Source organism: Sinocyclocheilus anshuiensis, unplaced genomic scaffold (genome assembly GCF_001515605.1).
Source record: "Sinocyclocheilus anshuiensis isolate Anshui unplaced genomic scaffold, SAMN03320099.WGS_v1.1 scaffold1082, whole genome shotgun sequence".
NCBI classification, from domain to species: domain Eukaryota; kingdom Metazoa; phylum Chordata; class Actinopteri; order Cypriniformes; family Cyprinidae; genus Sinocyclocheilus; species Sinocyclocheilus anshuiensis.
Genome location: NW_015542379.1, coordinates 2,718,819 through 2,740,678, shown reverse-complemented (window position 1 = coordinate 2,740,678; position 21,860 = coordinate 2,718,819). Strand labels below are relative to the sequence as shown.

Genomic DNA, 21,860 nt, shown 5'->3' with positions numbered 1-21,860 from the left:
GAGAGAGAGAGAGAGAGAGAGAGAGAGAGAGAGAGAGAGAGAGAGAGAGAGAGAGAGAGAGAGAGAGAGAGAGAGAGAGAGAGAGAGAGAGAGAGAGAGAGAGAGAGAGAGAGAGAGAGAGAGAGAGAGAGAGAGAGAGAGAGAGAGAGCGAGAGGAAAGGAGGCAAAGTGAACATGGAAAAAGTTTTTAAATGGAAGCTTGTTTCTGCCATGGGATGAACAAAAATAAAAAGGTAATTGCAATTATTAATCTCACAATTCTGACTTTTTTCTCGCAATTCTGAGTTTATATCTCACAGAGAAATATTAAAACAGCAGAAAGAAAAAAAGTCTGAATTGTGAGATGAACAGCTTCAATTACCTATTTTATTTTATGGCAGAAAAAAAGAACTGTGAGAATTATAAATTCTGAGGGAAAAAAAATCATTCAGGGTTATTAGTTAACTACTAAAACCATAATACAAACTTCTGTTACTTGAAATAAGTAATTTTCATTTAGTATAATCAGAGCCGATTCTCCCTATACGCAAAATACGCAAGCTGCCCCCGAAACACCAGGGGGCCCCCTTGCTCTCAAAGATGATTTAACTTTAGTTTCGTTTTTGAATTTGGCCAGCGGTTATGAAAAAAATGATAATTTCTTTTAATGCGGTGCGCTGTCACCCTTTCTACATAAAAATCAGTCAAATCATGTAATGTGAATGTCGTACAGTCTTGCTTGAGACTAAAAAAACGAGTTGAAAGCGTACAGAGCCGTGGAAGAGACACTGGGCCCTATCATACACCCGGCGCAATGCGGCGCCAGGCACGACGCAAGTGTTTTTTGCTAGTTTCAGCCAGATGCAGTTATCATTTTCAAGTCCTGCGCTACATTGTTTAAATAGCAAATGCATTTGCACCCATTTGTGCACCCATGGGCGTGCTGGTCTAAAAAACGAGGTGTGTTCAGGCGCATTGCTGGCGCGTTGCTATTTCAAGGCAACTGAAATAGACTGCGCCATTGACCAACAAAAAGCTGGTCTAAAGTCAATGGCGCAGTAGTTTTTTTGGTATTTAAAGAGCGTGTTAGTATAGTCGGGTCCACAGCGCATGTACACTCTGCTTATTACACACACAGGGACGCACAGCAGCACACAAACATGCCAAATATTAAAAATTAAAGGATTGTCAAAGATTATTATTGTGTAGGCTACATAAATATAAACATGCCTACATGCCTACATGCCATAATGGATAGTCATTGATTTTTTCAGAAGTAGGCTACCTATTTGCTCGCGCACGAGCAGATCCGTTTCCTCTCTGGAGACACGTCTTTGCGCTTGCAAATTCCGCCATGTAAATAGAGAATCCGCCATGGCACGAGCGCAGCTGGCTCTTAAAGGGAATGGGAGATGAGACTCTGATTGATTTATTGCACGTTATGCCCAAAACACGCCTATTACTCATTAAGAGAATAGGGACAACCCTTTTAGACCATGCGCCGAGCGAGCCGACCGTTTTTCCTGTCGTTAAACTAGCAAAAGTGGATTTGGACACTCCCTAAGTGCACCTGCGCCGTGCGCTTTAGACCATGTGCTTAGATCGTTAAGATAGGGCCCACTGCTTTCCGCGAACGCGATTCGAGACGGAGTGAAACACGGAGAAATGAGTTTCATTCATTCGTTCATAAACTCTCATACCCCACTTCACCACTTTTTGCTAGTTTCAGCCCGACGAAGCTATCATTTTCACGTCCAGCATCACATTGTTTAAATAGCAAATGCATTTGTGCCCATTTGTGCGCTCATGGGCGTACTGGTCTGAAAACGAGGTGTGTTCAGGCGCATAGTTGGCGTGTTGCTATTTTGAGGCAACTGAAATTGACTGCTCCATTGACTAACTGGTCTAAAGTCAATGGCGCAGTATTTCTTTTTATTATTTAAAGAGCGTGTTAGTAATATGCACCTATAAGCGGGTGCACAACGCGGGTACACTCTGCTTATTACACACACAGGGACGCGCAGCAGCACACAAACATGCCAAATATTAAAAATGAAAGGATTACAATGTAAAAGATTATTATTGTGTTGGCTACATAAATATAAAAATGCCTACATGTCATAATGGATAGTCATTGCATGTATCAGAATTAGGCTACCTATTTGCTCGCGCACGAGCAGATCAGTTTCCTCTCTGGAGACGCTTTCAGTCTTTGCGCTTGCGAATTCCGCCATGTAAATAACGAATCCGCCATGGCACGAGCGCAACTGGCTCTTATTAAAGGGAATGGGAAATGAGACTCTGATTAATTTATTGCATGCTATGCCCAAAACACACCCATTACTCATTAAGAGAATAGGGACAACCTTTTCAGATCGTTTTTCCCATCGTTAAACTAGCAAAAGTGGATTCGGACACGCCCTAATGCACCTGCGCCATGCGCTTTAGATCATGCGCATAGATCGTTAAAATAGGCCCCATAATTGCAAAAAAAAAAGAAGGTCGCAATTATTCTGAGATAAAAAGTCACAATTACCTTTTTTAATAATTTTTTAAAGATACATTTTAAATAAATGAACACAAATAAAATAAAACTACCCAACATTTAAGCTGCGTATGACAAAACACTGGTGTCATACCCATGATCCCCATAATAAAAGGCAGCTCTCTGCAGTGTGGAAACAGCCTCCATCCATCACACCGAGGCTCTAGCTCCAAGTTAAAAGCACCACCACCGACTGATCTGAGATCAGAGTATCATAACATCCACACTAATTACAGCTGTCTGCGGCCCGGGCCACAGGCTGACCTCAGAGCAGAACTCACATTGCATTGTGACCTCGATGATACAGTTCTCCTCTCCTACATCGTTGCTGGCGGTACACTTGTAGACCCCAGAGCTGTCCTGCGTCAAGTTCCTCAAGGTCACGATCTCTGGGTTCTTCAGATCTGAAAATAGAAAGCAATTTATATTGCTGTACATATATGAGCTGAAACACAACTACAATCTATTAGGTTGGACGTTTTGGCAATTGTAATTGTTTATTTCTTCAGCTACACATAAGCCAGAATCTGCCTCCATCCATCAACAACAGATGCACTGAACCATTTTACTCGGATATATGTCACAATACAGAAGAAACAATCTGATGCTGCTTTCATTACATCACGACTTTAAAGGGTTAAAATCACCACCAGTCCCCTAAGAAGAATTAGATATAGGTGTGTTTTATTTTGAAGGTTTTCTCTTATGTCCACTTCTCAAGGACACAATGCTGATGAAGCAGGATTATGATATTAGTAACTCTCCAGTCCTGAAGCTACAAAACAGCGTTAGCAGTGTTACGCGTCTTTTACTACTTCCTTTACCACTCTACTTTACAGGCTTCAGTCAAACAGAATGGGGAGTAAAGTGAGAGAGAGCCCAGTGCAGTGAATTAATTAGTGTTTGAGTGTGTCAAGGTGATTCACGGTTCTGCTGAACTCCAGCGGATGAGATGAATAGTATATGTTTTCCTGTAGCCAGTGAGAAAGCTCTCGTGTCCTGAGAACTGAGAACCTCACGTGTATCTTTAGCCGAGGAGCGTTTGTCAGCCGGAGCGATTTGAGATGCCGGGATCATTTACTCTTCCAGGATCTAACGCCTCCTCTTTCATCCCTGCATCCCTGTCCCATCATCCTTCTCTCTCATCCACTGTCTGCTGTGAATTCTGGGGCGGTGGAGTGTTTATCGGCCAAAGAAAGCTGATTAGAGTGAGCAGGTGGTCATTGATGAGGCTGGTTAATTGTTGAGTTTGGGTGAGGGTCTGCAGCACTGACTGCAAGCGGCTAAATAGATTGTAAAACAATATGCGGCTCTGATGATCTGGTGTCAGCAGGAGAAATCGCTCTGAATCAGTGCATTACTCTGTCCCATCTGCAAAGCCATATTACACTCGAATTTGTGTAGCTCTTGCACTTTTGTTGTTTTGTTTTCCCAAGCAGAACCCAATGAGATTGAATTCTAATGTAATAACTGACAAAGGCTGTTGAACATCTTTTGCTGTATTTTATTATGTAGTTGAGACATTTTTTTGTCATTTTTTTTAGCCTACCCAAGGTCCATATGATGCATTCTAGACATGGGTGGTGTAACTGAAATTTGTAATTCTAATTTAATAGTTTATCACAGTAAAAGCTTATTTCATAATAGTTCAGCTGGGAAACAACGGTTCAAAAGTTGAAAAAAGTAAGAAATTAATACTTTTATTCAGCAAGGATGCATTCAATTGATCAAAAGTGACTGTAAAAGACTTTCTATTCATCAAAGAATCCTGAATATCCTGAATATAAAAATACAACTAACATTAAAATAAAAAATAATAAAATGATGCAAAAATGTATTAAACATTAAAATAAAATTAAAAACTAAAATAGTATCTCCATCATACTAAAACAGTACTGATGACAATTATTTACTACATGCTAAGGAAATAATAATATAATATAATATAATATAATATAATATAATATAATATAATATAATATAATACTATTTTTATATTTTAACATTTATAATAATAAGAAATGTTTGTTGAACAGCAAATTTCTGAAGGATCTTGTGACACTGAAGACTGGATTAACAATGCTGAAAATTCAGCTTTTCATCACAGGAATAAATTACATTTAAGATATATTCAAGTAGAAAACATTTATTTGAAATTTGTAATATTATTTCACAATATTACTGTTTTTTTCTAACAGAACCTTTGAACAGAACTGAATCTACGAAATATGTTTGAAGGCATGTGTGACTGAGTAGATTATGCTTGTGTTTCGATCGTACTGCATTTACCGATATAATACCGCACAGCCCTAATGCATAGAGGCTAATATCAATAGAGCTGTTGAGATCTCTTCTAATCTCATTGTCTGTTTGCCATGCAACGTCTGCGATTCAGAGCGCACAGGTTTAATCTGCAACAATCAGCACTTCTGTGCAAAAACTACTCGATGCATTTGCTAAAGTGTGTGAAGTTCATGGCATCAGATCTTTCGAGATTACTATTTGAGACAGTCAGCAGCAAGGAACTGTACAGACCAGAATAAGTTATGATACGCTCTAGTCTCGCTTGCCAGGCTTTGGGGTGTTTGACTCACCGATGAGTGCGTGGGAAGGCAGTTTTCCCACACTCTTGCCCTTATCCAGAACTCTCTCCCATTTGTAGTGAATAGGGTCGGATCCGTCTGAAGACTTACAGCTCAGTTTCACATCACTGCCCTCCAGAAGCCGGCCCTCCATCCAGCAGCGGGGTTTAGACGGCTTCACTGTGAACGAGAAAATGCTCATGTTAAGTTTACTAATTAGTCGTTTAATATTTATATCCAAAGCAGCTTACTATGGAATCCACAGGTGCTTAAATGCCGTTTTCATGGGCATAACAGTGAAACTTCAAGGATCAACCCTTGTGGTTGCAAACCAAATACCATTTAGTTACAGGTTTTATTTAACATTTATTTAACATTAAGAGTTAGTTTAGGTAACTACAACAACCCTGATATATCATCATATATAGTATATACAGTATACACTATATACGCCTAATTCCGAGTATGGGTCACCATACTTGGCCACATGTCACGCCACTCACTCACTTTTCGTCAGATTTTTCTAAAACATTGTTGTGCTTCACACAATATCCACCAGGTGGCGCAAGGAACAACATTCTGCAGTTAAACAACCAGACAAGATCTACGATGGCGTTTTAGTGCAGTGAAATAAAAAAATAAAGTTAAAACAAAAATTGTATAAAGAAATAAGATTACGAGATTAAAGTCATAATATTTTGAGAATAAAATCAAAATTACGAGAATAGTCGTAGCCATATTGTTGAGAATAAAGTCGTAGAAATATGCAATTAAAGTCATAATATTTTGAGAATAAAGGCGTAGGATTATGTATAACTGCGTTTTAGTGCCACGGTAAAAAACAAACTAAGATAATATTTTACAGTTATAATACAAGAATAAAGTTGTAGCAATATGAGAATAAACTCGAAATATTTTGAAAATGAAGTCAAAATTACAAGAATTAAGTCGTAGCAAATGCAAGATTAAATTATAATATTTTGAGAGTATTGCACATGCAAATGGCCAGGATTGGAAGCACCACGAGAAATTCCGGTGGCCTGGCAACTGATTTGAATATACGTTGGATAATTAGCAGACAGCATAGCATGTGTCATATACTCCCAGGGACAGTATGCTTGAAAATAATATTTCACGTCTTCGGTTGCATTTATTATTTGTAGTGCACCAGTCCTCCAATGATAGCAATACACTTTGTGCTTTTGGTACTTTTAATAAAAAACAAAGCCTCAGCTTTCAAATTCTGTCAGTTTTATAGCGAAATACAAACAATATGTCTTACAATAATGTGTTTTTTTATGCTCTTTAATGCGACGTGACAGAACACCGTATTCACATCAGTTAAAGCGGCATGAGAATCAATCATATTTTCATTTACGAATGAGACATTCGTTTAATTAAATTATACTGTTTTTTATGTCTTCTGATGTATAACTTGTAATAAAGAGGAAAAACACATTTATTTGTATAAATGATAAAAATGATACATTTGTGATAAAACTGACAGAATTTTAACTTTTATTTTTGCTATGCTGTTTGTGTATATAGTCTCAAACAATTTATAGTTTGACATGTTGAAGCAGTATTTCAAAATTTCGGATGAAACTAAAACTTGCAAACACAGCACACTGGCATGTTTGGAGGGAAATCAATATCAAAGAGGCAATCAATCTGAATTGTGACATTTGGGGAGGCAGGGGTCAGGATTTGTTGTCCTTCGCGCTGACTGCTTTGAACTCCCCTCTGACCTTACGCAGCACATCAGAATCAACACAGAAGCCAAATCAAAGATCTCACTGCCTCACAACAGTTACCAAGTGACCTCAGACCAGTCCCACTGGCATCCTGCTTACTGCAGCACTGCTCTAAACTGTTCTGGGGTCAGTTAGACAGGCCTGTCCAGAGGGATTTGTCTGGAGGCTGAATGGCAGTTAAGAGACAGCCTGTAGTCCTCTGTGGCCCCTTTTGGCCCTACTGACCCTCTCTATAAACACACCAAAAGGACACAGGAACCAATTCAGTGTATATTTGTTTGTCTTGGGTCCACAGCCAAAATATTATTTTATCTGCATGGACAGGATATGCAATGATTAAAAATATGGAGGTTTCACAGTTAATATATCCTCAGATTTTTGTTCAACCAGAGCAAATCTATTTATAAATGGGCAGATGCTTTTATCAAAGAGGCAATCAATCTGAATTGTGACATTTGGGGAGGCAGGGGTCAGGATTTGTTGTCCTTCGCGCTGACTGCTTTGAACTCCCCTCTGACCTTACGCAGCACATCAGAATCAACACAGAAGCCAAATCAAAGATCTCACTGCCTCACAACAGTTACCAAGTGACCTCAGACCAGTCCCACTGGCATCCTGCTTACTGCAGCACTGCTCTAAACTGTTCTGGGGTCAGTTAGACAGGCCTGTCCAGAGGGATTTGTCTGGAGGCTGAATGGCAGTTAAGAGACAGCCTGTAGTCCTCTGTGGCCCCTTTTGGCCCTACTGACCCTCTCTATAAACACACCAAAAGGACACAGGAACCAATTCAGTGTATATTTGTTTGTCTTGGGTCCACAGCCAAAATATTATTTTATCTGCATGGACAGGATATGCAATGATTAAAAATATTTCACAGTTAATATATCCTCAGAGTTTTGTTCAAGCAGAGCAAATCTATTTATAAATGGGCAGATGCTTTAGCCACCTGAACAGAAACACTCCATATACTGCAGTGTATACAGTGCAGTGCATTTTTTCAGTTCTTTTAAAAATTCAAATATTATCAAATATATATTATTTTACTAGGCAATTTATCACATTTTACATTACACCATAATTAAAACACAAAAATACAGTATAAAAGTCCAAAAGCGGGGTTTTTGTTCGACTCAAATTGTCATGCTCATAATATAATTTGCAATTAATAATTTTGTATTAAATTAGAAAAATGCAAAAAGTGGTCTCAGAGTTATGTGTCCCAGAAAATATTTAGATGAAACTGTATCAGGATTAAGACTATTAGTTAACTATAATTAAAACAAAAACTAAATCCATAAAAAAGTGTGTTACTTTAAATGAAATACACTTTAACTGAAATAAAATAAAATAAAATATATATTTAGTTAACTATAATTAAAACAAAAACTAAATCCATAAAAAATTGTGTTACTTTAAATGAAATACACTTTAACTGAAATAAAATAAAATAAAATATATTTAAAAAAAACTTTAACTTATATTATTTCAGTTAGTTGCCAAGGCAACATTTTCATTTAGTTTAACTTCATGTACTAAAATAAATAAAATTAAAACAGAAATAACTATTAATAAAAACTATGTAGTCATATTTAAAAATAATGATTAAAAATGATAAAAACACAACACATTTACTAAAACTTTTACTAAAATTGAAATAAAAACAGAAAATACTAAAATGAAAACGAGTTAAAAAATTAATAAAATTTTATAAAAATTTAATTTAATAAAAACAGTATATCAGTGATATGATTTAATATAGTGATGTTGCCTTGTTTTGTTGTTCACAAGAATACAGTAAAATAATAATGCATGGCTTCTGTTGACTGTATGATTAGAAACAGTCATTATTCTTGCAAATCCGTTTGGCATCCGAAATAACTTTACTCTTGTAGGATGCGGTCCTTATCTCATAAAATAATCAGCAAACAAGATTTTTCACAGCTTCAGCTCCATATTGAAAATCAATGGACATGCGGATGGACTCCAATTGAAACAATGCCCATTCATTTAGCTCTGATTCAGGAAATCTCAAGAAACAAGCAGAGCTTAGAGGGAACATTGTTGCAGGCAATTTATTAAAAATCTCCACAGCCTAATGATTAATGCCTGTGAGACTTGCGTAATTTACTGGGGCTGGTTGCACCATAGTATTTATTGCTCCTTACAGACCTATACATGTGAAACTATGGGAACTTAGTTTTACTATTAGTTATGTGGATGAACTGAAATTCACTCACAACTGAATGCATTTCAAGGCTGCTGTTTGATCACTGAAGGTAAACGTCATATTGTGTGACTCCGCATTACTTACAACCTACATTTAGCTACATTCTGCATTAAGAACCAATGGTGCAACCATTTAGTAGTTTTGGGTCCAAATCATTAACCAACTGAGTTTGAGTGTGAGAAGTTTATTAATGTCTTGTTACCTTAATTTTATGTTGATACTTATTTTTCATGTATGTTTCATGTACGTTTTTTACAAATTTCAGTGTCAAGTTCACCTGAGTGCGTCCGAATCAGAGTTCATTCATAATTTCAGTACGAGTCCAAGTACCCCAACTCTAGTTACTAAGCCTCTGGTGTGTCTAATTCAATTCAGAACTTAAGAACAACTGGTGCAACCCTACCGTGATCATTTCCTGTCCGTTCTCAACTGCAAATTTCGAAAATAATGTGAACACTAGCTTTCGGTAATGTGTTTATAGAGTGACGGAGAGGAAAGAGGAAGAAGAGTAGCGAGAGAGACAGGGAGTGGAGAAGGGGGATTATGGGAAGGCAGTATTGAGCTAATCTTCTGTGATATGTTAATAAATGAGAGAAACTCTGGGGTGGAGGCCGGATTTACATCAATCCATCCTCCCATTTCTCTCTCTCTTTCTCTTTCTTTCAACTTTTCGCCAATATCCTGTACCTCTGTGGCTAGCGTACTAATCTGTTAATAAAATGACTTAGGAAATAAAATTAAGACCTGATATACAACTTCAAACTGCTCGGCATAAGCTGCGAGTCCTTGAAAATAGGAACTATGCACCAAGAGCATATGATAGAGATGAGGCTAAATAAAAAGAAACATGTTTCTTTCCAGTTCTTCTCTTGGCTGAGAGCTGTGGTGTCAGAGATACTGCGCTTGAAACCCTGCGGTCTAATAATGGAAACCAGACATAGCAAAATATCAAATCATAAGAAGCTCATCTGAACCTCATTTGGGATGACAGTAAACTGTTTTGCTAGAAGAAGAGAAATCACATAAGCTCCTAATTCTGTCTCTTCTGTTTTTAAGAGATAGAGCTCAATCAATGTTCCCTCATCCCACCGTTTCAAATTAACATGCTCTCCATTTACCGTCCAAAGTGAAGCAAACATCACCAGAGCTGAGAGTGCCTGGCCAGCGAATGCAAGCAATCATATTTCTAGATTATGTCAATAATGGCCAAATTTTGTATGATCAAATCGAATCACAGCGAGGCTGGCTGATGGAGGAAACGATTGGGCGCTGATTCCAGGAAGATGAGCCTTACCCAGCACAATAAGGTTGACTTGGCTCCAGTGGTATTTGCCGCCGGTCTTGACCTTACAATGGTATTCTCCAGAGTCGGCCAGCTGCAGATCGTTGATCAGGAGAGAGGCGTCTCCGTTCAGGTAGTCGCCTGCAAAGGACAGACGACTGGCATGGTTGTCGTTAGTGTAGACCTCGTTGTTGAAGAATGTGATGATCTGAAATGAGAGAGACAGAGCTTTCGTATAAATATAGATGGAAGAAATCAGTGGAATCAGACACCATATTTCAGTTGACGCCAAATAAAATAGCCTGAGCGGGATACAAATACACAAATGATTCAGTCCATCACAACCTTATTTTCGTTCATGTCAAATGAAATATGACATCTACTCTGACTTAGGTCTATAATGAAAGCAAAAGTCGTCAACTAGTAGTACAGTAGGAAAGCATACTAAACTCTTAACCCTAATTATGAAACTGTGGGTCGTAACTTGCCATTTGTGATAGAGGTACATAAATAATACTTAAGGAAAGGGGCATTATTAGTTCATCAGACTTATGATTTGTGGCTTAATCGATACATAAAAAAACAAACAACAAAAAACACTAGAAATCTGAATTTCATAGAAACCTGGGGTGGGTTTTGACTTCGGCCAACAAGCAACCACCTAAAACAACAACCACAACATCATGCTAAAAATACTTAAAACACCTCAGAAATGCATAGCAACTCATTGATAGCAACCTAAAACACCCTAGCAATGACCTAGCAACACTAGCAGCCACATATCAACAAGCTAAACCAATCAGATTAAAATTACTACCCAACTAACAATGACCTAGCAACTGTAGTAGCCACATATCAACATGCAAAACACTCAGAATACCTAAGAAACACACAAAAATGTCTAATATCCAAACCCCCTAAAACCCACGCAGAATGCACAAAATGCGACATAGCAACATGCTGAAAACACTCAAAACACATCACAAACTCATAGTCATATTTGGAATGTGATTACATAATCCAGATTACATGTAATCAGTTTACTACAGTTACTAACTAAGATTGCATTCAACTTGATCTGGAGTATTTACACACCTGCTAACCGTTCCAATATGGCAGACTGCTTACATATAGCGGCCCATAGAAACAGCCGCTAATGAGGCATCTATATCTATGGTAATGCTCTAATGGCAACTTCTCACAGCAATCTAGCATTGTAGCATGGAACTTTGCATTGGAAAGCACTCTCATTTTCCTCAAACTGGTTGTTTCATTATTTTTCATCTGATGGGTACTTTGCGACAACTGTACCGCTCTGTACAAAAGACAAAAGGTTTTCTAATATAAGAACCTCTACCTGTACCGACTGCCATGGAAAAGATGCTAAATGGCTGTCGTACACAAACACAGCTGCCAACACACACATTCACACACAGTGTGTCCTGAATGCCTGGGGTAAAGGACTAAACACTGATGCCACTACACATCAGCAGACCTGCGGCCGGGTCCACCTGCCAGAGCCGTCTGCGATTGCTGCTCGTCTCGCACACACACACTACAGCATGACAGACAGGAGAAAACTCTGATGTGCTACTCATTTGCATTTCTGGCAAAACATCTGTGATTCTTATTGTATGCATTCTGTATCATTGACAGTCACAACATGATGCTCTTTGTCATATTTATGTAGATTACAAATGACAGCAAAATAATCTTCTCTAGCATAATCTTCTTGAACACGAGTAACATCTGAGTCACGGGTTATGGCTTCACTTCAAGGAAAGAAGTGAAGACTTCAAACTCATCTCTTTCGAAGCTACTTGACTTCATCATAAAAAAATAAAAATAAAAATAAAGACTCTATTTATTCCTTCTCTTTCTAGCTTGTACTTATTTGAACAATGTGTAGAAACTTGGTATTACAGGCACTTCCTGTATCTGTTTGCCTCTTTAAGAAGAATCGCTTTATGTATCCCCCAATTGTAAGTCGCTTTGGATAAAAGTGTCTGCAAAATGACTAAATGTAAATGTAAATGTAAAGAGTTTCTGTAATGTTAGCATTAGCCAAGGAGGTGTAATATAGCTGGAGAGAGCTATAACAAAGGCAGCTGCATGGATGTCATATAGAAGTCACCTGTGTGAATTACATGCGACATAGGCCTAGTACTATGTGAACACAAAGTCAAAGGCAAGTGTGCATTGCTGGGAAGAAGAAGAAGAAAAATAACCTTCCTAAGCTGTTTTTACAGTCTCTCAGTCTGGTCTATTACTCAGACTATTAAAGGGTTTTTAGGTACTTTTTAGGGAGACTAGCTTAAACGAGCGAAGACTAGCAACCACCCAGAACACCCTAGCAACTGCCTAACAACCCCCTCAGAATACCCTATCAACCACCTAGCAACAACATAGCAACCAATCAGAACACCCTAGCAACCATCCAGCAAACACCTACAGTGTCCTAGCAACTGCCTAGCAACCACCAAGAACACCCTAACTACCACCTAGCAATGGCCTAGCAAACTGCCAAACTAGCAACACCCCAGCAACCAACTAGTAACCACCCACAACACCCTGGCTAGCAAGCACCCAGGACACCAAGTAACCACTTAGCAACAGCCTAGCAACCACCCAGAACACAATAACAACCACCTAGCAACACCTGAGCAACCAACGAGCAACCACCCACAGCACTCTTGCAACTGCCTAGCAACCACCCACAACACCCTGGTTAGCAACCACCCAGAACACCTTAATAACCACCTAGCCTAGCAACCTACCCCCTAACAACCAGCTTGTAATCATCAACAACAATCTATCTATCTATCTATCTATCTATCTATCTATCTATCTATCTATCTATCTATCTATCTATCTATCTATCTATCTATCTATCTATCTATCTATCTATCTATCAAGCAAAGTCTAGAATGTTGTTTCCCCGTGTTGGAAAGTCTATGTGTTGGTGTATTTTTGGGAACACACTCTTTAAGTCTGCGTGGTTGAAATCCCCAGCCAAGATGAGAAAAGCATCGGGGTGGGCTGTCTGCTGCTCACTGATGTGCTGGTACAGTTCATTTAGTGCCTCGCTCCTGTTGCTGTTGTTGGAGCTGGGAGGGATGTATGCAGCAACGAGCAGTATGGCTGTATATTCCCTCGGTAGATAGAACGGCCGGCACTTAATAATCATAAACTCCACCAGGGGTGAGCAGTGTTTGCAGACAACAACAGCATCGCGGCACCACGCGTCATTGATGTAAACACAAAGCCCGCCGCCGCGGGTCTTACCTCCCTCGACGCGAGCTCTGTCCGCTCGATAGCATCTATCTATCTATCATCTAAACTTTAATTTCAGGCTTTATCAGGACAATATCATTGTCTTGACATCTAGTTTTAAATTGTAATAATTTAATAACAATATTACTGTTTTTACTGTACTTTTGACCAAATAAATGCAGCTTTGGTGAGTAGAGATAATCAAAATGTACTTTCGAATAGGCCTTCAGTGGAAAAAGATGGTGTAGTTAAGGCATATACCAGCAGGGGTTAACTGGGATATGTTAACCATGTAAACCTTGACCTATAGACATTAACAACATTGTTCTTGAGAAGAAAACCCCTTAGAGTCTACTACACATTACTAAACAAGCTGTGGTTAAATGTTGACAAGCTGAACACTTCTAGTTACACAGGCCAGTGTAACAGTGGAACAAAGGAATTACTTATTCATTATGCCAGGGCTCGGCTTGATTCCAAATAAAATGTTCAGACATTTGATTTTAATTAATGGCGTCTCAAATGTTATCGTTCCGTTAAATATTACATGTGATGGGCAACCCGTCCCATAGGCTTCGAAGACTCTGATGCGAGTTTCTTTTTAGGCCTTTCTGTCTTCTGAAATGAAATCTCAGCTGATTACGAAACAGATCTGCGTTGACATTCAAACATTCAAAGTCTGTTATGTGTGGGAACAAAAAGCCTTATTGCAATCAGATAATTAAATGAATCTGAAAGTATATCGCCTGACTGGCACGTATTGACTTCCCCCTGATGAATTATGGCGCACTGATACATAACGGATACCTAAACTCAAAGCTGTGTTCTAACAATGTTAGTTTCACAGTGAAATATTCTCACTTCAGGCAGATAAGACGAAGCGCTTATCTGAATGTGTTTATGCGAGAGCGAGAGAGAAGAGAGATGAGTGAAGCGTCTGTTAGGTGTACTGATACAGATGGGTATGTATTTCAAAGAGAGATGTGTAGAAAAAGCTGATTCAGACCTGTGGCAGGACGGGAGAAGCACTGTGCTCACAAACCTCAGGCAGCCATTGTGACTGCTGTATCACTGAGAGAGACGGCAGTTAAAACTAGGTGGTTGCTATGGTGTTTTGGGTGGTTGTTAGGTTGTTTTGAGAGATTCCCTCATGATGGTACCGACAAACAGAATAAAATCTTTAATAAAGGGGTGACTTTCACTTTGCTCAGTTTTTTAAGGACTATAACATCATTGCAAAAACTATTGGTTCACTGAGAACAATATATGTACAGCGTTTCATACATATACGCACATGTATGTACGATATATGCAGTTTGTGGTATGTGAGTAAGCTTGGGCCCTAATAATAATATTTCCATTTGTTTTGTTGTTGTCAAAATGTGCATATTTTGCTAATACAGGAAAAATACATTAGTAACACACTGAAAAATAAACCAGGTTAGTTGAACGGTAGTCCTACAACTTGCCAAAAAAGATTACGAAAATAATTTCTGGTTACACTTAATTTCGATAGTCCACTTTAGACATTCTACTAACTATACGTAACTTTGCATCTACATCAGCTACATTCATTTTTAACTACGTTAACTGTCATTTTTAGTAGTTTTAGTAGACTGGTAGGTTAGGGTTAGTTGAATAAGTTGACATGTACTTGCTAATTTATTTGTAGTAAGTCGAATGTCTGTTTGGGACCATCAAAATAAAATGTTAGCAGATATTAAGCAGACAGTCTACTAATATTCTAATGACTTAAAAGTTACTTAAAATTAGTTAATTGTCTAAAGTGAGCTATCCAAATAACGCATGACTTTTTTTTGGACAATTTGTGCAACACAACATTATCCTGAACAAACGACATAGCAAGTAATTTGTCTGGAAATTTTCTCCAGGATGTTGGGAATAAAACATTAACATTCACAAATTCAAAATAAATTCCCTGGTTAGTATCTGTAAGGCTAAAATCACCTCACAATCACATATTTAGACAAGATGATTGGAAGGAGATCAGAAGGACGGATGCAAACACAAAACTCATGTCCAGAGAACAAAATCTAAGTGAAACTGAAATAAAATAAACAAGAGACAATGAGTGAAGACAAGACAAATTTTGAGAGGGCATAAAAAGCAAAATATCTCTCACCACACGTTGTTTGACGTTGGGTTTCTGCAGGAGCCATTCGATGTCCAGTGTTTGTCCATTCGACTGCCAGAACTGGTGATGACAAGGCAATGTGGCATTGTCCCCGACAACCCGCTTCATCTCGGTCTGAGCCCCGGCCGAGAGTAAACTCAACAGCACTGTAGAGAAAGAAGCACGCACAACATGTCTATGAGACCACACAATGGTATATATCATGAAATGTTAATCGCGTAGCACCTGCACTAAACTCTAACAGATAGTGTTAAGAAAAACACATGAGATCAAAACATATTTTCTGAAACAACCATGCCATTTTAGCTGGCTTCTATAAGTCTTTGAGCTCTTTTATTGTGACTCATGTTTACCAGGACTTCCACCCGAGTGCTGCACATCACAAGTCTAATGCTGTACCGGGTGCGCTACTGAGCAAATTTACTGCCAGAAAAGGCAAACATATGGAGCTGGTTATGTGATGCAAACATCAAAATTAATTTGTTTACAAAAGTATTTTGCGGTCGTAACATAGCATTGTGCAAGAAACCACACAAAATAAGTCTTTATTAATGAATAATCTGCCCCATAATCATAATTTATGTGAAAAGGCATAACAATTAGTTGTATTTTATTACTTTTAGTGTTGATTTCAAACTGGAAACTGCAGTGAATTGTATGTATTGGTTTTTGGAGTTTTAAAAATGTAGGTAGAGGGACCTTTTTTCAATGACCTTTTGTTGTTTTTCTATGAAGATTAATTCAGGCATGCTATTCTAATGAAAAAAAGAGGGTCTAATTTCACCATGTTAACCAGCCAAACCTTAAACTCTTAGTTCTGCTGATGTAATTAAGGCAGAGAAAAATAATCTCAAACAATAATATCATATCCCATTATGATCCAATCAAATCCTGGTGGATAAAAAGTCTCTTTTTCACAATTGGGAATTGGGAATGTTTCACATGGGAATACAATTCAGAAGTTACGTGTTGTGAATGCCATTTCATGTTGTTCATGTTGTACTAAACATTTTTTACAGGTTCAGTTTTTGACAATAAAGTTCTACTACAAGACTGAAATGATCATTCAGTCTAACAAAACACACTGCAGCAGCACATAAAATACTTTAGTACAACTTTGGAAGGTTAGCAAAGTCCCAAATTCCCACATTTTCACACTCTTCAGATTGATAAATTTACAAATGCACCACAAAATGGCAAGTCCACATCAAGTATGTTATTTCAGACAGGGCCTCTATGAACCCAGAGTCCTTTCTGCTACAGGGATCCGGGCTAATTTACTAGAGGCTGCTGGACATTGACGGAGGCTTGAGTAGCATTACAGACAGGCGTCGTGGGGATTTGCAGACTAGTTAGGTCCCATGAGGGACGAATAGGATGAGATCCGCAATTTCTTCCACCTGGTGAGAGGAGCTTGCGATACAAACAATACAGCATATTCGCAGCTTCACCCGTCTTATTTGTGCAAAACCAACAGATATTTATGGAGCTCTGGCATTAGCATAACATTACACTTAATCTGCTGTCAAATATTGCAAATAGCTGCAGACTCTTCACGTATGCAACTGTTGCTAAAATGATGCCAGCATACACATACGTCCTGCTTCTGTAAATATTATGAGATTTCCTCATTTTAGCTCTTCAACCCAAGGGAATAGGGAAGAGAATGGGCTTGGGATTGATGGATGTGCCGTTTTAAATGTGTTTTGTCTGACTGTGCTCATTTGGCAATCATCATGTCATGTTAAGAATGCATGTGCCACGTGTCGCTGGCAATGCAAGGCTCGTGATTAGTTGACTGACATGCATGAGTGACTGTCCTCAACCACCTGTGCCAAAACACCGCTCCTACTGCGTCATGATACAAAGCCAACGGGCTGTAATGCATCCGATTTATGGTTCCTGGAGTCCACCGGGGCATGTGACCAGGTGACCGCGACAAGTCTCCATCATGATATGCAAGCTGCAAAAGTATACTCAGAAAGTTCTCAGAGCTGTGATCTAACCGTAATGCACATACTCACTGCTATTGCTTATGCTGATGTGGACGACTTGGGGCTGACATTTTTTTAGCCTGCTGTTCAAACAAACATTTCTGGAGCCTCTTAACGTAAAGCCAAATACGCACCAGTACATAGATTTCCAGAGCCTTGGCCTAACGGTTAGCACTTGAGCTCCCATACATTGAGCTTTAATGCTAATGCTAATACTTGAGTCTGACAATTTTGTCTGCATTTTAGATGTTCAAACAAACATTTCTGGAGCTTGTTGTCAAAATGCAAATCCAAGAACTCCTCGGTACATAGATTTTTAAAGATGTGGCCTAACAGTTAGCTCATGAACTCCAAAACATAAACTTTAATGCTAATGCAAATATGGATGACAAGAGTGTAACACTCGATAGCATTTTAGTTTGAACCAACATTTGTTTTTTAATTTTGTTGTCCTAATTGAAAGAAAACTCTTTAGTACATTATTTTCCAGACCTGCCTACCAGTTAGCATATGAGCTCCAATACACTCAGCTTTAATGCTAAAGCTAATGTGGATGACTTGAGTTTGATACTTTTCTTAGCATTTTAGATGTTCGAACCAACATTTTTTTGGAGTTTGCTGCCCCAATTTAAATCCAAATATTCTTCAGTATGTTGTCTTCAAGAGCTACCTAACAGTTTTAGCGCAAGAGCTCCAACACACTGAGCTTTAATGCTAAAGCTAATGTGGATGTCTTGAGTCTGACACTTTTGTCAGCATTTTAGATTTTCAAAGAAACATTTTTTGGAGTTTCTTGTCAAAATGTAAAGCCAAATACACTCCTGTACATCATTTTCCAGAGTTGTGGCCTAAGGTTACCACATGAGCTCCAACACAGTGAGCTTAAATGCTAATGGTAATATGGAATACAAGAGTCTGACAACATCATTTTATTTGTTCAACCAAACCAAACATTTTTTTTCCAGTTTGTTGTCCTAATTGAAAGCTACTCTTCAGTATACTCTTCAGCTCCAATGCATTGCGGTTTAATGTGGATGATTGAGTCTGCCACTTTTTGTCAGCATTTTAGATGTTCAAACTAACATGTTTGTAGTTCCCCTTCAGGAACTCAAGCTGCGTCGAAACTCTATGGGAACTGGGGGGCTCGCTACCTCCGAGGGGGTCTCTAGAGCAGCCATTCCCTGCCGGTTCGCCGTTTCAGGGTACTGATCTAGCCGCTCTGGTTACACCAGAGGTCAGTCTCGAGAGACTGATTCCCTTAGTAGACTATTTGGCAGCGTGGAAACTTCTGCCAAATGTGTCTCAATGGGTCCTGCACACTGTAGAGAGAGGCCACGGAATCCAGTTTGGTTCTCCACCTCCTCGTTTCTGCGGGGTTCTTCCCACTCTGGTGGGCCCCGAGCAGGCTCTGGTAATGGAAGATCAGGATGCTCACAATCTACAAGTCGTGTCTCAGATCAGGTCCGAGGGCTGGTTTATCATGATAGATCTGAAGGACGCATACTTCCATATCTCCATCCTTCCTCAACACAGGAGGTTCCTGAGGTTTGCATTTGGGGGCAAAGCTTACCAGTATCGGGTTCTTCCTTTCGGCCTTGCACTCTTACCCCGCACTTTCAGCAAGTGTGTGGATGCTGCTCTGGCTCCTCTGCGACTCCAGGGCATCCGCATACTCAACTACATCGACGATTGGTTGATATTAGCTCATTCAGAGCAGATGGCTGTTCGGGATCGAGATGTTGTTCTCGCCCATATGAAAGAGCTGGGGTTAAGACTAAACGCCAAGAAAAGTGTGTTTTCTCCAGTACAGAGAACCACGTATCTGGGCGTGGTGTGGGATTCGACCACGATGCAGGCACATCTGTCAGCCCCGGCACTGCCTACCAAGCCGCTTCACAGCACCCCTGCCCGGAGCTGTGGAGACTGAGGGTGTGGCCCCTGAGCGGGCATAACTCATAACTTCCGGTCTCTCAACTGAGGTTGTTGAGACTATCCTCCAGTCCAGAGCTCCCTCAACGAGGAAACTGTACGCCTTGAAGTGGAGGCTTTTCATTCTTGGTGCAAGACCGCCAGCTCGACCCAGTTAACTGCCCAGTTGGTTCAGTGCTGGAGTTCTTGCAGGTACGGTTCGCCGCAGGGTTATCCCACTCCACCTTGAAGGTTTCCGTGGCGGCCCTAGCTGCCTACCATGCCCCTCTCGGTGGCCGGTCTTTCAGGAGAGACCCACTAGTTACATGTTTCCTCCACGGTGCGCTGAGGCTGAGGCCTCCGGCCAGAGAAGCTTATGCTAAGTGGTGGATCGGGATGCTATTCCATAGCTTTGAGTCTGCTGATCTCCCCTCTCCATTGAGGGTCAAGGCTCACCCCTCCAGAAGTTAACCTTTAGGACGCTGCTGGATGTCCACCCCGCTTACTTTGTCAGGTTCTTACCTGCATTCTGCACCACTCCTGGCTCCCTTTCTCTCGCCTTAGCTGTGCTCTTCCACGCTAGGCAGGGATTTGTAAGTCTGGCGGCGTGGGCATACTCGTTCCCATAGCGTTTCGACGCAGCTCGAGTTCCCTCGGGGAACATCTCTAGGTTATGCATGTAACCATGGTTCCCTGAGGGAACGAGGTGCTGCATCTCATTGCCACACTTCGGGCATCCCTGCGAGCACTTCCTTAATTTCCCAGAAGCTGGGGGTGTATCCACCGCACATGCTTCTAAGCTTCCTGGTCGCTACGTCACCCCACCCGTGACGTCTCGCCCATCCATTGGACTGATTACACACGTGATTCAGAGTGTGTTCATGCTGAAGGCGTTCCCATAGCGTTTCGACGCAGTGTCTCGTTCCCTCGGGGAACCATGGTTACATGCATAACCTAGAGACATTTTTTATGAAGATTCAAAGCCACATCGGTGCCGATAGCCTCGTGGCTAGTGTGTGGACATACTGTATACAGTGCAACTGTGCTCACAGCGACCAGAGTTCGATTCCCATCTTGAGGTTCTATGCCGATCCTGCTCCCCTCTCTCTACCCAATACTTTCCTGTCATCTCTCCACTATCCTTTCTGAAGGATAAAGGAATAAAAAGCATAAAAAAATTATAAAAAAAAAGGTTCAAAGCCACAAACACTTGATGTATGTCAGATCTGGCCACATTTAACACACATGCTCGGAAAGCCTTGATGCTGATATGAGTGGCTTGAGTTTGAGTCTGGCAAATTATATTTCCCCATCTCCTGTTTCATCTATAAATAAAAGTGTATGGTTAATATATTTTACAGCATATTGCACCTACACACATTATCCTTCAAACAGTAAGAACTTAATTAGCATAATGTGGAAATGTTGATATATATGTAGTACCTGCACACATTCTGAGGTTTAATGAGAACCCAGATGAGATCTGCATGGGTCTCTTCAGGGTACATCCAGAAGTCATTCTCATTAAGGCTGAATTTCAGCTCTATAGTCTCAAAGGGCTCAATAGGCTGCAGGCAGTGAGAAGAATTAGAGAAATTACTGTGCTGCTATGACTCTTTGTCTCGGCGCGTGGACTGCCAAACTAAAACAATGAGTCAGCAAAAAAGCAGCATGGAGCTCCCCTGCAGTCAGCCCTGCTCATGATTTTTTTAATGCATTGCTTGCATCCTCCATCATCTGGTGTGATCTCCATAGTCAGGTGTGTGTGTGTGTGTGTGTGTGTGTGTCCTGTGTTAAACTCTGAAGTTCAGTTGATTTAATTGGGAATGGTACAGCTCAGGAACAAAAGAAAAATACAAGTGTTTGTGAAATGACATTGAAATGTTGAATTATTTGCACTTGATTTTAAATGAGCTATTTCCTCACTGTCAAAATGCATCAACTTCTATCTATTAAATGCTTCATCAAAGCTTTCTCAAGAGACTTACAGAAAACATGACAGGTGTTGGTTGACATTTTTTTATTCGGCTGTGAGGCTCTTTATATCAACAGAAAAGACAGTTTGGTGAAAGATTATAAAAAATGGTTCTACTAAATAAAATATTTTAGAAACTGTAAAAAAGGTGTATATATATATATATATATATATATATATATATAT

The 21,860-nt window shown here is 39.7% G+C and overlaps 1 protein-coding gene across 1 annotated transcript in view; it reads right to left on the bottom strand.

The window, feature by feature from the left end:
- Positions 1-21,860, bottom strand: part of LOC107692491 (CXADR-like membrane protein) — a 97,951-nt gene that overhangs the window by 11,952 nt on the left and 64,139 nt on the right. Inside the window, exons 2-5 of the mRNA XM_016491573.1 lie at positions 15,786-15,943; positions 10,382-10,577; positions 5,119-5,286; positions 2,806-2,928 (exon numbers count right to left, since the gene is read on the bottom strand). Of these exons, the coding sequence (XP_016347059.1) occupies positions 2,806-2,928; positions 5,119-5,286; positions 10,382-10,577; positions 15,786-15,943 (645 nt within the window). The remainder of the gene's footprint in view (positions 1-2,805; positions 2,929-5,118; positions 5,287-10,381; positions 10,578-15,785; positions 15,944-21,860) is intronic.